Source organism: Metopolophium dirhodum, chromosome 7 (assembly GCF_019925205.1).
Source record: "Metopolophium dirhodum isolate CAU chromosome 7, ASM1992520v1, whole genome shotgun sequence".
Lineage (NCBI taxonomy): Eukaryota > Metazoa > Arthropoda > Insecta > Hemiptera > Aphididae > Metopolophium > Metopolophium dirhodum.
In genome coordinates, this window is record NC_083566.1 from 20,937,749 (window position 1) to 20,954,671 (window position 16,923).

Here is a 16,923-nt window from a genome sequence, read left to right on the forward strand (position 1 = left end):
GGTATACTTTATTTGGCCTCAATTGTTCCCCCCGAAGACCGCTGATAAGACCATTATGTCCTATCTATATCTTTATTATCTATGATGGAGCCATACCCAGCTCACTCGTGTAAACTTGTTGCTGGTTGGGATGTCAGCGCACTATTTGTTTTCCATCTTTGACCCACACGTAGCATACCAAATGTACGATTAAGAAAACACTAAAATGATTGTGCGTGGGTCAGAGAGAGAAATAAATGGTGCGCTAAAAATCTGACATCCTCTTCAGTGGCGTATTTAGGATTTTCTTGAGGGGGGGGATATAGAAATTAGAAACACATTTTCAAAGAAACCAGTCATGCAAGACTTTTTTTTTTTTTGCTAATCCCTAATTTTTAATCACTAATCAAGTATAGGTATTTTAAAAGACAATATTAATTAATGAATAGCATTTTAAGTTTAACATAATAATCTAATGAATAAAAAATATATTAATAGCTTAATATAGATTTATAATAATCAACACAATGAAATAAATTTATAAAATATTTAGCTAATTAATAATTTGTTCTGTAAAAATGTAAAATATCATATAATTATATTGATCATTGATATCTATTATCTACATAGGTATATATAACACATAGGCACATATAGCCATTTATTTGCAGTGATTTTACAAAACAAACTCCAGTCTTCTATTTTTCAGAAACAATTCATCAATGACTTCATCTGGTGTAATCTTTGTTTCTGTATGGCACGCTAATAGAGCCAATCCATTCAGTCTAGTCTATAATAACAATGAAATACACAATTTTATAAATACTTTCAATAATATATCATAATTTAAAATCTGCAAATTTACTTCATTCATACTATTCCTGAGATAAGTTTTAATTCTTTTTAAATTAGAGAATGATCGTTCAGGAGTTGTTGTTGACACTGGAAGCGTACAAAATATTTTTATCAACATGTAAATGTTGGGATAAAATTCTTTATCACAAATTTCTAATGCCTGTAATCCTGAACTAAGAATGATATTATCTGTAATTAGTTTTGTTTTCCACATATTGAATTCGGCTATGCTATTGAATTTATCTACAACGGGTGAATATATGTTCACAAGCTTATTAAATTGTTCTCGGTCATTTATCTCTAGTGGCAATGGCTGGGTTTTAAAAATGCAATCGAACCCTATAACAGTAAATATCAAATAATAAAATACTTTGGCAAATTAGTTATTTATATAGCTATTCAGTATTTGTACTTATATTATAATTTATAATAATATAATGCCAATAGAGATTTTTTTTTGAAAATATAATATAAAATATGTAATAACTAGTTTATACCTTCAAAAATACTTTTATGATTTATAAAACGCTCAGTAAGTTGTGATATAAAGTAATCAATATATGGTAAAAATACTGTTACACGATAGTATTGTTCGGTAGAATGATTTTGTAAATTTGGATTAGCTCTATGTGTTTGTTTAGAAGAAATTTTTTTCTCTAGCAATTCAATTCCAACATCATCTGCCATTTTCTGTAATATATTAATAAATATTTGGGGGTATATTTATGATGTAGGTACATTATAAATATTATTTTAAATATTAAACAGTATATTAAAGTAAAAGATTACTTTGACATTATTATAGATAATTTTGAATTCTATTTCATTATTTTCTCTGATACATTTTAAAGTAGCTATTATATTTTCTACTATGAGTATTGTCTTTTTCAAATCAATTTGAACTTTTTGCAATTGTTTACACTGCGGAAGTCCATAAGAAAATAATACCTAAAACAAAATTTAAAAATAACACAATATATGTACCTAAATGTATATAAAATAGATATTATCTGAACCTTTATAACATTCAAAGAAATCAAAAACTCTGAATCTTTTAACGCTTTCTGAAGCATTTCAGCATCTGTTGATTCTTTCCAATCAGATATAATGTCTAACGCATTGAGAACAAATGAAAATAGTTCAGAAAAATCATTTACAGAATCATAACGTTGAATCCAACGAGTAGCACAAAGCCGTTTGAGTTGTTTTACTTGGGGTGCATTATTTGAATTCTCAATGGTATTTAAAAGAACAGAATTTCTTTTAGGGGTATTGAAAAAATTATAAACTTTTTCGATCACCCCCAAACAATTTCTGATAGGTTTTATGCCACTAGCTGTTGAAACAGCTAAATTCAGCGAATGTGCTGCACAATGTACATATATAGCGTTGGGGTATTTAGATTTCACAAAAGTCTGTACTCCTTTAAATCGACCAGCCATATTACTGGCCCCATCATAGCCTTGGCCATATAAATAATTGCAATCAATTCCACATCTGTTTAAGCCTACCAACAAAAAAATGTAATTAAATAATATAAATAAATAAAGCGAATAAATAAATAAATCATAAATGTGTTATTTACAATTACCATTTAATATTGAGTTGGCCAAGTCATAACCAGTCAAGCTATCAATTTCAAAAAACTGTAAAAAGTTCTCATGCAACTTATTGTTTTCATCAATATATCAAACACATATACTGAGTTGCTCTTTAGTCGATATGTCGGTTGTTTCATCAGCCAGAACAGAGAAACATTTACATTTATTAATCACATTAACTAGTTTCCTTAGTAAAATTGTGTTACATGACTGAATTATTTCATTTTGTATAATTGGACTCGTATATTTATTACGTTTCCCTGAACCCTCAAGAACATTACGTAAAAATTCATCTCCTTTTGCTCTGTACTTGTGAATACCACGGAAATGGCCTTGCCTTGAATTATCTAAAAAATAAAAGTTAAAAGTTGCAAACAATAATAACATGTTTTTTACAATAATAATTGTAAATCCATAATTAGCATGACTGGAGCATTATTGTCCAATAGTTATATGACATTGATAATTCAGTTTAATTATACTAAAGTATTATTATTATTAAATGGTAAAAGTTAATACAATTTAGTTTCTATATTTATGCTTACCATCTACTAAGATATCACCAAAATCTCTATGTCCTCTCAAAGCCAACTCTTCTTTACCACATAGAATTATACACTAAATAATTGGTCTTATTTTCCTTCTATTTTCTTCAATTTGTACCATTCTAAACAAATTCACAGAATCAATGTACTTCAAAAATTTAAACTTTAAAGTAAGGGTTATCATATTATGCATTTAATATTATCTACCTATTATTGGCTATGCGTTCTATTATAGACAGTTCCTTTTTTTCTATTATTTTTAAAAAGTGTTCAGAGTCTAGAACAGACAATGTATGATATTTCAAACTTCCACGAGCCCGAAAAGTCTAAAAAAAAAATGTATTAAATATTTTAGCAAATGTCTCTGGAATAAATCATTTAAATTATCAAACCTCTTTTGCCTTCTTCCAGTTGCTGAAAGCAACAGTAACAAGGCTACCCAAAGGCTGGCTTCCAACACCACCATTTTTTGCAAACAATACACAGTATTTACAGAATGTCCCATTTTTGACATTTGAATACGCCAGCCAATTAAATTCTTTTAGCCATTTATGCTGAAATCTTAAGCCACGTTTTTCATTTTTTGCAAGCAATGGGAATTTATATTCAACATCTGGTACCCATAGATTAGTTAGCACCTTGAATAAATATCATTTTAAATAACAAACTAATTAGTTTTAATAAATATTATAAAATTAAATTTAAAATATAGACATTAAATAAAAATAAATATGCATAATTTAAAAAAAATACTAATTCAATAAGTATTAATGTGTTAAGAATTGAAATAATTTATCAACTAGTATGTAACTTACAAGCTTTTTATCAGCATCTGTTAAAGATAAACATTCTACAAAATAACCTATGTCATTAGCATTGCCGAGTGTTTGATTATTTTCACAAATAAAATCATCCTTTAATAAATAATTTAAACATATTATTATATTAATGCCACAACAATAACTAGAATATATTAAACAATTTTTAAGCCAAATTATTAAATTGTATTTGTTTCCATATGTCAAGTAAAACATGCTATTTGAAGCTAATAAATATATAATATAATGCCTAAATAATTTAAGAGATCTATTTAAGTGAGTTATACATTTATAAGCTGTGACCACTGATCATAAAAGCATATAAACCTATATAAGCATAACTAATTTAGTTTTTTTTTAAGAATAACAAAGTAAACAAATTTGAAATTTGAACAATTAACTTTTTATATATTCAATGAAATAATTAATTACTTGCTGTAATCGTGAATTCGATGCCTCACTAAAACTTTCCAAAGAATTTGTGGTACATGCAGACTTGTTTACTTATGTAATTTTTCTAACTGGTGAGTTCACCTAAATATCACAAAAACTTGAATTTACATTTCAAATTTCACAAAAATTAGCACTTACTTCAGACTCGTTATTTTCATTTTCTCTTCGAATTTTTTTATTGCTTGTGAAAAATGATAACAAGGTATTCTTTTTTGATGTCATTGAAAAAAGTAGGTAAATTATATTGAAAAATAAAATACAGTATATAAATAAAAGTAAATTTGATCATAAAATATCACTTTCAATCACGAATTAATATAATATTTCTTAAATAGTTGTTTTAATACTCAATTTATTATCATTTGAGCAATGAAGTATAAACAGAACACCGAATAGTATGCATAGATTAATGATTATCATAACCAATTACTGTGTAATAGAATATTGCCTACTAGGTATATTAGATCATATTATCAAAATATCGTACATTTGTTTATGATCTAATAATAGAATACATGACACTGTGGATACAAATCAGGGACAAACGTTATCATTTGTTCCACTGAGATAAGAGATTGTGTATAATTTTGCCTATATTCACTCCTCATTAATTATAATAATATCAGATTTCATACATCGTTAGTTGTGATTTGTGATTACTGATTACAGGTAATTACAGTTGCGGTTTGCATACTAGTAGGTATATTAATGTTTATGGGAACAGACTAAAAAAAAAAAAAAGGCCAAGGGGGGGATCTATCCCCCATATCAACCCCCCCCCCCGTAAATACGCCACTGATCCTCTTAAGTGTTATCAAGTTTAAGAAGCAGTTGATTGTTGACAATTTGACATTTAACATTAATTGTGGTAGGTATTATGATTGGACAAAAGTATTTAGCGGGGCTGTGAATTTAATGCAATGAAAAAGTGTTAAATATTTGCCTGCATGTATGCACTAAAAACAGGCAAATATATGCACTGAAATATTCAAAAATATTCAAAATAATAAAATATTCAAAAAAATACTGAATGAAAACGTTTTTATTAAAATTTTTTTAAATTAATAAATAATAATTCAAATTGGTTTACACAAAAAATTCTTTATTTACACACTTGGTAGGTAGGTATGTAGGTAGGTAACGGATGAACCGAAAATATAAAAACATTTTAAGAAAATAAGCATAAATACGAAGAAATCATGAAAACATGCAATTATATTAACTAACCAGAAAAAAACGCATATTGGTAACGGTGTTGTAATAATAGGGATCTCCCCAAAAAAATACGTACTAATAGTTCAAACAAATCATAAAAGCCAACTGTAATAAATATTAATTTATGAAAAAGTATATTAAAAAGCATTATTATTATAAATGAAACAAAACTATCAACTATGGACCGTGACATAATATAGGCATTTCTATATTTTTAGCTCCATAATTTCTGTTAAAATATTAGGAAAATGTATTAAGTACCGTAAAAGTGCTAAATTTGAGTTATTACTTAAAATATTATATTCATAACAAATTATAATAGAAGGTTAGGTACTGTTATTCCACATACTTATTATAGTTTAATTTAACTACAACATTCTAGTAGAGTCTGATAAAATTTGGTTTCACGACTTTGATCATACAAACTTTAAATACTAAACTATGGGTCTGAAATTTAGTTTATATAGATCTAAATAATCCAAAACATATATTGCTTCAAAATATAAAAATAAAGTGTCTTGTATTGTAGTAGGTAGGTAACTATCAAAAAAAAAAAATTAAAAAAATCATACTTGAAATCTATGTATAATATACGTATATTGTAATAAATGATCAAATGTTTACTATAGTACATTATAAAAAATTAACTTAAGTTCAATATAATACATTATAACAGGTGTTCAAATAAACATTTCATACCACAAATTTTGTTAATTCACACAGTCTCTCTTCAATTTTAAATTTTTCTTCAAATCATCTACAAAACATAATGTTTAGTAAATTGGAAGACTTGATTAAGTATTTAATCATTTATCTAAAAGAGATGTGCCGGGTCGCCACATTAGTATATCGAGGGGCCATGGTGCAAGTGTCGTCCATAAATATCATAACATATATTATATTAGAAATACAAACTTAATATTTCACTAACAGTAAATATTATAAAAAAATATTACGAAATGTACTCTACTCATATTATATTAAGATTGTATTAGTTACAAACTCTTGAATTAAGAGTTATGTTTGAAGATTTAATTAATTTCCTAAAAGGAAATGCCTCAAGATTGCCTCAGTAGGTTGAGGGACCGTTGTTAAAGTGCCGTCCACCAATAAAGTACCGGGAAAAAAAACGATTAATTCAAATATAGAAGGTACTTATATCATATACTTTTATCAAAGTATGATTGTGTTAGTCTCAGTCTTGTGTAGATGTTATTGTCGTATGTTTTCCCAATCTAATTATACAAAATACTGAAAATTAATGAAATCACAAATATTAGTAGGTACAATAGAGAGACTGTGCATTGATTTACAAATTTGTCTTAAATTTACTTTTTGCATAGAGAATATGAAGGTGGAGATTGTAATGAAAATTAAACGCAGGGTGTTTTTGGTTGAATTGTTGTTGCGTTTATTCTCAAAAACTTATTATTTTTCATACAGACACAATTTTAATAATTTGTTGTACAGTATTTCTTTTGAATTAATTAATTATACTCTTACGAGTGTACAGATAAAATAGTTTAATAAAAGATCACATAAAACATGGGGGGGGGGGGGAAGGCGTGAACATAAAACTCACGGTTTTTGGTCGGGTGTTCATTATGACGGGATCAGTAGCACGGTAATATAATTATTACCGGCGTGAACAGCTGGGCGGCTTCAGCAGTGTGACTTGGCTCGGATGTCTGTATGCTGATAAAAAAAAAAACGACAAACGGTGTTGGACCTTCTACAATCTGTTCGGTTGGTGGTCGTACGTTGGTCGGATGGAACTGGCCGACTCGGCTCGGACGGCGGCGCTCAGTAACGGTGGACGCGTAACGACAATATATACCTCGCGACTCACTGCGGCGGTGGTGGAGGGTATATGCCGGGACAAACTGTAGAACAGGGGTCACCAATTAATATTTTCCGCGGGCCACATTAAGAATTCGGAAAATTCTCGCGGGCCATAAAAATTCAAAGTTCATAATAATTATTATAATATGCCGGTTGGTCAAAAATACTTTATTTCTAAAAAAAAAATATGTACACTTATTAATTATTATGTAACTAAAACTAATGAAAATATAATTAAATTTAATAAATATATGAAACAATAATTATCAATTAATATTTTTAATGAGAAAAATGGCAGATCTTGCTTTCAACTAGCTGCTTTAAGTCGGGGTTATGGTTTGTGGTAGCTATCTTCATCATCATTTCAAGGTGTTCGTTGGTGAGTCGGGATCGGAATTTGTTTTTGATATAATTCATTTTTGAAAAAGCAGACTCACAGACGTATGTGGAGCCAAACATTGTACACATTTTCACTGTCAATATTTAGTGTAGAATGTCCGTTCGTGGCGGCATTAAAATACCGTCCGGCTCACTATTCGCTTTTTCTCAGCGGGGAGAATGATGATGATACGCTTTGCTTAGCTTTGAAGGAGCGGCTATGCCCCGTTAACTATACCAGGCTTTTGCCTCTACTAGTGGATGAAAGTGTTGATGAGGGTGGTTATTTAAAATTGTTGGCCTATGATAGGTTAGGTAACCCATGATAGTGGATAGGGTTTGCAATGATGATACGGCGGTCGGCGGCCTGTATTTATGTAGTACAATGCTTGCCGGTCCCGATTGGAACATCGTGTGACACTTCTCTGTGTTTTGTGATGCAGCTACAGGTTTGAAGTGTTCGATAGTATCCATCTTATAGTTTGAAATGCACTGATTATTAATATGTACTTTTTGTACTTGTAATTTGTTATTTTCATAAGGAAATCTCAGTTTTTCCCGCAGGCGGCGCGCGTTCGGATTACCGTGCGTCGGCCGGCGCTATCTGTAGTTACGGGCGGCCGCGGCGGTTGCGTTCCGTCGGGGAATCCGTGTTTCTAGGCGGCGGTCGATAGTGCACTGGTAATGATGAAAACTAGAGTGCGCCACTTATGAATTGGGCACTCATTACAAGATGGATAGAAATTCGTTGATCGCTTTTATGTGCTTCAAATTGTTTACACGAGTGAGCTGGGTATGGCTCCATCATAGATAATAAAGATATAACATAATAAATAGGACATAATAGTCTTATCAGCGGTCTGATCTTCGAGGGGAACAATTGAGGCCAAATCGAGTATCGACTATCAATATAAAGGCGCCTCAATTGCCTTCCCCTCCAAGAACGCTGCCTGAAATGTATTTAAAATAGGCGTGGTCTATCAATATCTTTATAATCTATGGGCTTCATCCATAGCATGGATTAAGATGTCAACAATCAAAGGATCAACTTGATAATCAAACACTTAAGTTCAGCAACCTGCAACTCAGGATCTTTTTATTCAAAGTGTCCTAATAAGTCATAAGAAGGTTAGTTAGGTAAACCTATGGTTAGTTGAAGCTATGGTGCGATGATAGACGACTACAATCACTGGTCGTGAGCTTTGCGATGATCTTTTCCTACTAACTATAATGGTATTCGATATTGTAAACATAACAATGAAAGAAAATATTTAAATATTATTAATTTCGTTATGTTAGGTTAGGTTAGGATAGGACAGTAAATTAGACGTTAACTAATTTTCATAGTTTTTAACACGGTCTTTAAGACTGTCAGCTAGAGTTGTACCAGTATAGTTATTAAAAACTTAAATACAGTCAACATTAAATAATGATTTTTTTAACACAACAAATTATAAAAGTATTTTAAAATATAACAAAATATAATTTTATTAGGATTTTATAAGGTTTTCAATACTTACTTTACCTATTGTAAATAGAAAATGTATAAAATCAATAGTTTTAATTTAATATATAGTTTTGTGTTTTAATATCCTACTGTCAAAGAATTCTCAGGGTTTTCTTTCCACATTTTTTTACATTGTACTAAATGTAATTTTTTTCCGCACATATTTACAAAGACTAAAACAGATATCTGACTATGTTTTTATTTGCATTTAGACTTTATAGTTTGTTATTTAATATTGATTGTAGACCCAGCCAAACACAATATTATTTTAAATTAAACATTATTTTATGTCCTTCATAAATTACAATCTAATAATAGAGTCCATGCAGGACCTTTTTCTCATTTAATTTTTTTGCATCCTTTATAAATTACATTCGTTTTTATACATTTTCTTATACATGTATTACGATGATACACCTCTGATCATAATAACTGTTCGTATTATTATAATGTAAACAATACCTAGTTTTTGGATTGTAGTTAATATGTATTGCAGTATTTAGCTTCCAGCGTATTCTTTTGTTAAGTGTTATTTCACACAGATTTCTCAAACAATTTTTTTTTCAATTCATTGAACTCTAGTAGAATTTTATCTATAAATATTTTTCAAGATTAACCGGCTATACCTGGGAGTACGCTGAGTACCCGTGTACTCCTAAAGCGTGTTCCTAAAGTTAAAGTTTTTCCACATTTTTATTTTTTGTTTTCTAAAATTCATTTGCCTCCGGTCGCCAACACCTCTATTCAATTTTTTTTTAGGATTTTCATTGTAGCCAATTTTTTAAAACATTTAAAATGTTTAAAAACATTTTAAATGTTTAAAAAACCTTTGAATAGTTTTTTCTAAATTTTTTTCCAATTTTTTTTGTTTTCTAAAATCTATTTGTCTGCGGGCGCCGACAACTCCCTTCAATTTTTTTTTTATGATTTTCATTGTAGCCAATTTTTTTAAACATTTAAAATGTTTTTAAACATTTACTTAGTAATGTGTGTTTTTAAAGTAAATTTTTTTCCAATTTTTTTTTTGTTTTCTAAAATCTATTTGCCTGCGGGCGCCACACCTCCCTTCAAATTTTTTTTTATGATTTTAACTATCTAGCTAAATATTTTAAACATCGTCAATCTATTACCCTTTGAATAATTCTTTAATGAACTAAATATTTTGAATAGTTTTTTCTGTTTAAGTTTCGGGACATTTTAGTTTGAACTTCGTTATGTGTGTTTCTACTGTAAATTTTTTTCCAATTTTTTTTTTTGATTTCTAAAATCTATTTGCCTGCGGGCGCCCACACCTCCCTTCAATTTTTTTTTTTTAGTACTGTAACTCTAGTATGTATTTACTTGAAAATTGATATTTTGGTGCCCCACGAATAGTTCTTCTTTAATGAACTAAATATTTTGAATAGTTTTTTCTAAATTTTTTTCCAATTTTTTTTTTTTGTTTTCTAAAATCTATTTGCCTGCGGGCGCCAACAACTCCCTTCAATTTTTTTTTTATGATTTTCATTGTAGCCAAATTTTTTAAACATTTAAAATGTTTTTAAACATTTACTTAGTAATGTGTGTTTTTAAAGTAAATTTCTTTCCAATTTTTTTTTCGTTTTCTAAAATCTATTTGCCTGCAGGCACCACACCTCCCTTCAATTTTTTTTTATGATTTTAACTCTAGCCAAATTTTTTAAACATTGACAATCTAGAACCCTTTGAATAATTCTTTAATGAACTAAATATTTTGAATAGTTTTTTCTGTTTAAGTTTCGGGACATTTTAGTTTGAACTTCGTTATGTGTGTTTCTACTGTAAATTTTTTTCCAATTTTTTTTTTTGTTTTCTAAAATCTATTTGCCTGCGGGCGCCCACACCTCTCTTCAATTTTTTTTATTAGTACTGTAACTCTAGTTTGTATTGACTTGAAAATTGTTTAATGAACAAAATATTTTGAATAGTTTTTTCTAAATTTTTTTTCAAATTTTTTTTTTGATTTCTAAAATCTATTTGCCTGCGGGCGCCCACACCTCCCTTCAATTTTTTTTATCAGTACTGTAACTCTAGTTTGTATTGACTTGAAAATTGATAACTTTGTGCCCCACGAATAATCCTTCTTTAATGAACTAAATATTTTGAATAGTTTTTTCTAAATTTTTTTCCAATTTTTTTTTTTTGTTTTCTAAAATCTATTTGTCTGCGGGCGCCGACAACTCCCTTCAATTTTTTTTTTTATGATTTTCATTGTAGCCAATTTTTTTAAACATTTAAAATGTTTTTAACACATTTACTTAGTAATGTGTGTTTTTAAAGTAAATTTTTTTCCAATTTTTTTTTGTTTTCTAAAATCTATTTGCCTGCGGGCGCCACACCTCCCTTCAAATTTTTTTTATGATTTTAACTATCTAGCTAAATATTTTAAACATCGTCAATCTATTACCCTTTGAATAATTCTTTAATGAACTAAATATTTTGAATAGTTTTTTCTGTTTAAGTTTCGGGACATTTTAGTTTGAACTTCGTTATGTGTGTTTCTACTGTAAATTTTTTTCCAATTTTTTTTTTTGATTTCTAAAATCTATTTGCCTGCGGGCGCCCACACCTCCCTTCAATTTTTTTTTTTTAGTACTGTAACTCTAGTATGTATTACTTGAAAAATTGATATTTTGGTGCCCCACGAATAGTTCTTCTTTAATGAACTAAATATTTTGAATAGTTTTTTCTAAATTTTTTTCCAATTTTTTTTTTTGTTTTCTAAAATCTATTTGCCTGCGGGCGCCAACAACTCCCCTTCAATTTTTTTTTTATGATTTTCATTGTAGCCAAATTTTTTTAAACATTTAAAATGTTTTTAAACATTTACTTAGTAATGTGTGTTTTTAAAGTAAATTTCTTTCCAATTTTTTTTCGTTTTCTAAAATCTATTTGCCTGCAGGCACCACACCTCCCTTCAATTTTTTTTTATGATTTTAACTCTAGCCAAATTTTTTAAACATTGACAATCTAGAACCCTTTGAATAATTCTTTAATGAACTAAAATATTTTGAATAGTTTTTTCTGTTTAAGTTTCGGGACATTTTAGTTTGAACTTCGTTATGTGTGTTTCTACTGTAAATTTTTTTCCAATTTTTTTTTTTTGTTTTCTAAAATCTATTTGCCTGCGGGCGCCCACACCTCTCTTCAATTTTTTTTATTAGTACTGTAACTCTAGTTTGTATTGACTTGAAAATTGTTTAATGAACAAAAATATTTTGAATAGTTTTTTTCTAATTTTTTTTTCAAATTTTTTTTTTGATTTCTTAAAATCTATTTGCCTGCGGGCGCCCACACCTCCCTTCAATTTTTTTTATCAGTACTGTAACTCTAGTTTGTATTGACTTGAAAATTGATAACTTTGTGCCCCACGAATAATCCTTCTTTAATGAACTAAATATTTGAATAGTTTTTTCTAATTTTTTTCCAATTTTTTTTTTTTGTTTTCTAAAATCTATTTGCCTGCGGGCGCCCACACCTCCCTTCAATTTCTTTTTATTAGTACTGTAACTCTAGTTTGAAAATTGTTTAATGAACAAAATATTTTGAATAGTTTTTTCTAAATTTTTTTCCAAATTTTTTTTTTTGTTTTTTAAAATCTATATGCCTGCAGGCGCCAACACCTCCCTTTAATTTATTTTTTATGATTTTAACTCTAGCCAAATTATTTAAACATTGACAATCTGGTACCCTTTGATTATTCTCTAATGAACTAAATATTTTAAATAGTTTTTTCTGTTAAGTTTCGGGACATTTTAGTTTGAACTTCGTAATGTGTGTATCTACTGTAATTTTTTTTTTTTGATTTCTAAAATCTATTTGCCTGCGGGCGCCTACACCTCCCTACAATTTTTTTTTTTTAGTACTGTAACTCTAGTATGTATTTACTTGAAAATTGATAACTTGGTGCCCCACGAATAGTTCTTCTTTAATGAACTAAATATTTTGAATAGTTTTTTCTAAATTTTTTTCCAATTTTTTTTTTTGTTTTCTAAAATTTATTTGCCTGCGGGCGCCCACACCTCCCTTCAATTTTTTTTATTAGTACTGTAACTCTAGTTTGTATTTACTTGAAAATTGTTTAATGAACAAAATATTTTGAATAGTTTTTTTCTAAATTTTTTTCCAAATTTTTTTTTTGTTTTTTAAAATCTATATGCCTGCAGGCGCCAACACCTCCCTTTAATTTATTTTTTATGATTTTAACTCTAGCCAAATTATTTAAACATTGACAATCTGGTACCCTTTGATTATTCTCTAATGAACTAAATATTTTAAATAGTTTTTTCTGTTTAAGTTTCGGGACATTTTAGTTTGAACTCTCGTAATGTGTGTATCTACTGTAATTTTTTTTTTTTGATTTCTAAAATCTATTTGCCTGCGGGTTCCCACACCTCCCTTCAATTTTTTTTTTTTGTTGTACTGTAACTCTTGTTTGTATTGACTTGAAAATTGAAAACTTTGTGCCCCACGAATAATCCTTCTTTAATGAACTAAATATTTTGAATAGTTTTTTCTAAATTTTTTATCCAATTTTTTTTTTTTGTTTTCTAAAATCTATTTGCCTGCGGGCGCCCATCTGCGGGCGCCCACACCTCCCTTCAATTTTTTTTATTAGTACTGTAACTCTAGTTTGTATTTACTTGAAAATTGTTTAATGAACAAAATATTTTGAATAGTTTTTTCTAAATTTTTTTCCAAATTTTTTTTTTGTTTTTTAAAATCTATATGCCTGCAGGCGCCAACACCTCCCTTTAATTTATTTTTTATGATTTTAACTCTAGCCAAATTATTTAAACATTGACAATCTGGTACCCTTTGATTATTCTCTAATGAACTAAATATTTTAAATAGTTTTTTCTGTTTAAGTTTCGGGACATTTTAGTTTGAACTTCGTAATGTGTGTATCTACTGTAATTTTTTTTTTTTGATTTCTAAAATCTATTTGCCTGCGGGTTCCCACACCTCCCTTCAATTTTTTTTTTTTGTTGTACTGTGACTCTTGTTTGTATTGACTTGAAAATTGAAAACTTTGTGCCCCACGAATAATCCTTCTTTAATGAACTAAATATTTTGAATAGTTTTTTCTAAATTTTTTCCAATTTTTTTTTTTTGTTTTCTAAAATCTATTTGCCTGCGGGCGCCCACACCTCCCTTCAATTTTTTTTATTAGTACTGTAACTCTAGTTTGTATTTACTTGAAAATTGTTTAATGAACAAAATATTTTGAATAGTTTTTTCTAAATTTTTTTCCAAATTTTTTTTTTGTTTTTTAAAATCTATATGCCTGCAGGCGCCAACACCTCCCTTTAATTTATTTTTTATGATTTTAACTCTAGCCAAATTATTTAAACATTGACAATCTGGTACCCTTTGATTATTCTCTAATGAACTAAATATTTTAAATAGTTTTTTCTGTTTAAGTTTCGGGACATTTTAGTTTGAACTTCGTAATGTGTGTATCTACTGTAATTTTTTTTTTTTGATTTCTAAAATCTATTTGCCTGCGGGTTCCCACACCTCCCTTCAATTTTTTTTTTTGTTGTACTGTAACTCTTGTTTGTATTGACTTGAAAATTGAAAACTTTGTGCCCCACGAATAATCCTTCTTTAATGAACTAAATATTTTGAATAGTTTTTTCTAAATTTTTTTCCAATTTTTTTTTTTTGTTTTCTAAAATCTATTTGCCTGCGGGCGCCCACACCTCCCTTCAATTTTTTTTATTAGTACTGTAACTCTAGTTTGTATTTACTTGAAAATTGTTTAATGAACAAAATATTTTGAATAGTTTTTTCTAAATTTTTTTCCAAATTTTTTTTTTGTTTTTTAAAATCTATATGCCTGCAGGCGCCAACACCTCCCTTTAATTTATTTTTTATGATTTTAACTCTAGCCAAATTATTTAAACATTGACAATCTGGTACCCTTTGATTATTCTCTAATGAACTAAATATTTTAAATAGTTTTTTCTGTTTAAGTTTCGGGACATTTTAGTTTGAACTTCGTAATGTGTGTATCTACTGTAATTTTTTTTTTTTGATTTCTAAAATCTATTTGCCTGCGGGCGCCCCCACCTCCCTTCAATTTTTTTTTTTGTAGTACTGTAACTCTTGTTTGTATTGACTTGAAAATTGAAAACTTTGTGCCCCACGAATAATCCTTCTTTAATGAACTAAATATTTTGAATAGTTTTTTCTAAATTTTTTTCCAATTTTTTTTTTTTGTTTTCTAAAATCTATTTGCCTGCGGGCGCCCACACCTCCTTTCAATTTTTTTTATGAGTACTGTAACTCTTGTTTGTATTTACTTGAAAATTGTTTAATGAATAAAATATTTTGAATAGTTTTTTCTAAATTTTTTTCCAAATTTTTTTTTTGTTTTTTAAAATCTATATGCCTGCAGGCGCCAACACCTCCCTTTAATTTATTTTTTATGATTTTAACTCTAGCCAAATTATTTAAACATTGACAATCTGGTACCCTTTGATTATTCTCTAATGAACTAAATATTTTAAATAGTTTTTTCTGTTTAAGTTTCGGGACATTTTAGTTTGAACTTCGTAATGTGTGTATCTACTGTAATTTTTTTTTTTTGATTTCTAAAATCTATTTGCCTGCGGGCGCCCCCACCTCCCTTCAATTTTTTTTTTTGTAGTACTGTAACTCTTGTTTGTATTGACTTGAAAATTGAAAACTTTGTGCCCCACGAATAATCCTTCTTTAATGAACTAAATATTTTGAATAGTTTATTCTAAATTTTTTTCCAATTTTTTTTTTTTGTTTTCTAAAATCTATTTGCCTGCGGGCGCCCACACCTCCTTTCAATTTTTTTTATGAGTACTGTAACTCTTGTTTGTATTTACTTGAAAATTGTTTAATGAATTAAATATTTTGAATAGTTTTTTCTAAATTTTTTTCCAAATTTTTTTTTTGTTTTTTAAAATCTATATGCCTGCAGGCGCCAACACCTCCCTTTAATTTATTTTTTATGATTTTAACTCTAGCCAAATTATTTAAACATTGACAATCTGGTACCCTTTGATTATTCTCTAATGAACTAAATATTTTAAATAGTTTTTTCTGTTTAAGTTTCGGGACATTTTAGTTTGAACTTCGTAATGTGTGTATCTACTGTAATTTTTTTTTTTTGATTTCTAAAATCTATTTGCCTGCGGGTTCCCACACCTCCCTTCAATTTTTTTTTTTGTTGTACTGTAACTCTTGTTTGTATTGACTTGAAAATTGAAAACTTTGTGCCCCACGAATAATCCTTCTTTAATGAACTAAATATTTTGAATAGTTTATTCTAAATTTTTTTCCAATTTTTTTTTTTTGTTTTCTAAAATCTATTTGCCTGCGGGCGCCCACACCTCCTTTCAATTTTTTTTATGAGTACTGTAACTCTTGTTTGTATTTACTTGAAAATTGTTTAATGAATTAAATATTTTGAATAGTTTTTTCTAAATTTTTTTCCAAATTTTTTTTTTGTTTTTTAAAATCTATATGCCTGCAGGCGCCAACACCTCCCTTTAATTTATTTTTTATGATTTTAACTCTAGCCAAATTATTTAAACATTGACAATCTGGTACCCTTTGATTATTCTCTAATGAACTAAATATTTTAAATAGTTTTTTCTGTTTAAGTTTCGGGACATTTTAGTTTGAACTTCGTAATGTGTGTATCTACTGTAATTTTTTTTTTTTGATTTCTA

At 28.5% G+C, this 16,923-nt stretch overlaps 1 protein-coding gene across 1 annotated transcript; it reads right to left on the reverse strand.

Moving 5' to 3' along the window:
- Nucleotides 1–404: 404 nt before the first annotated feature.
- LOC132949406 (52 kDa repressor of the inhibitor of the protein kinase-like) lies at nt 405–2,750 on the reverse strand. Its single transcript, XM_061020280.1, has 7 exons — nt 2,642–2,750; nt 2,426–2,545; nt 1,851–2,341; nt 1,624–1,782; nt 1,332–1,524; nt 845–1,173; nt 405–769 (listed from the first exon to the last, which is right to left on the reverse strand). The coding sequence occupies exons 3-7, from the start codon at nt 2,274–2,276 to the stop codon at nt 656–658; spliced, it is 1,221 nt and encodes a 406-aa protein (XP_060876263.1). The 5' UTR covers nt 2,277–2,341; nt 2,426–2,545; nt 2,642–2,750; the 3' UTR covers nt 405–655.
- Between the last annotated feature and the right edge of the window lie 14,173 nt (nt 2,751–16,923).

Excerpts from the sequence above, each read along its gene's own strand:
- LOC132949406 (XM_061020280.1), bottom strand. The coding sequence starts at position 2,276 with ATGGCTGGTCGATTTAAAGGAGTACAGACTTTTGTGAAATCTAAATAC. Across the intron at positions 1,525-1,623 it reads TTATCTATAATAATGTCAAA|AAAATGGCAGATGATGTTGG; the intron begins GTAATCTTTTAC and ends AATATATTACAG. Across the intron at positions 770-844 it reads TCAGGAATAGTATGAATGAA|ACTAGACTGAATGGATTGGC; the intron begins GTAAATTTGCAG and ends TTGTTATTATAG.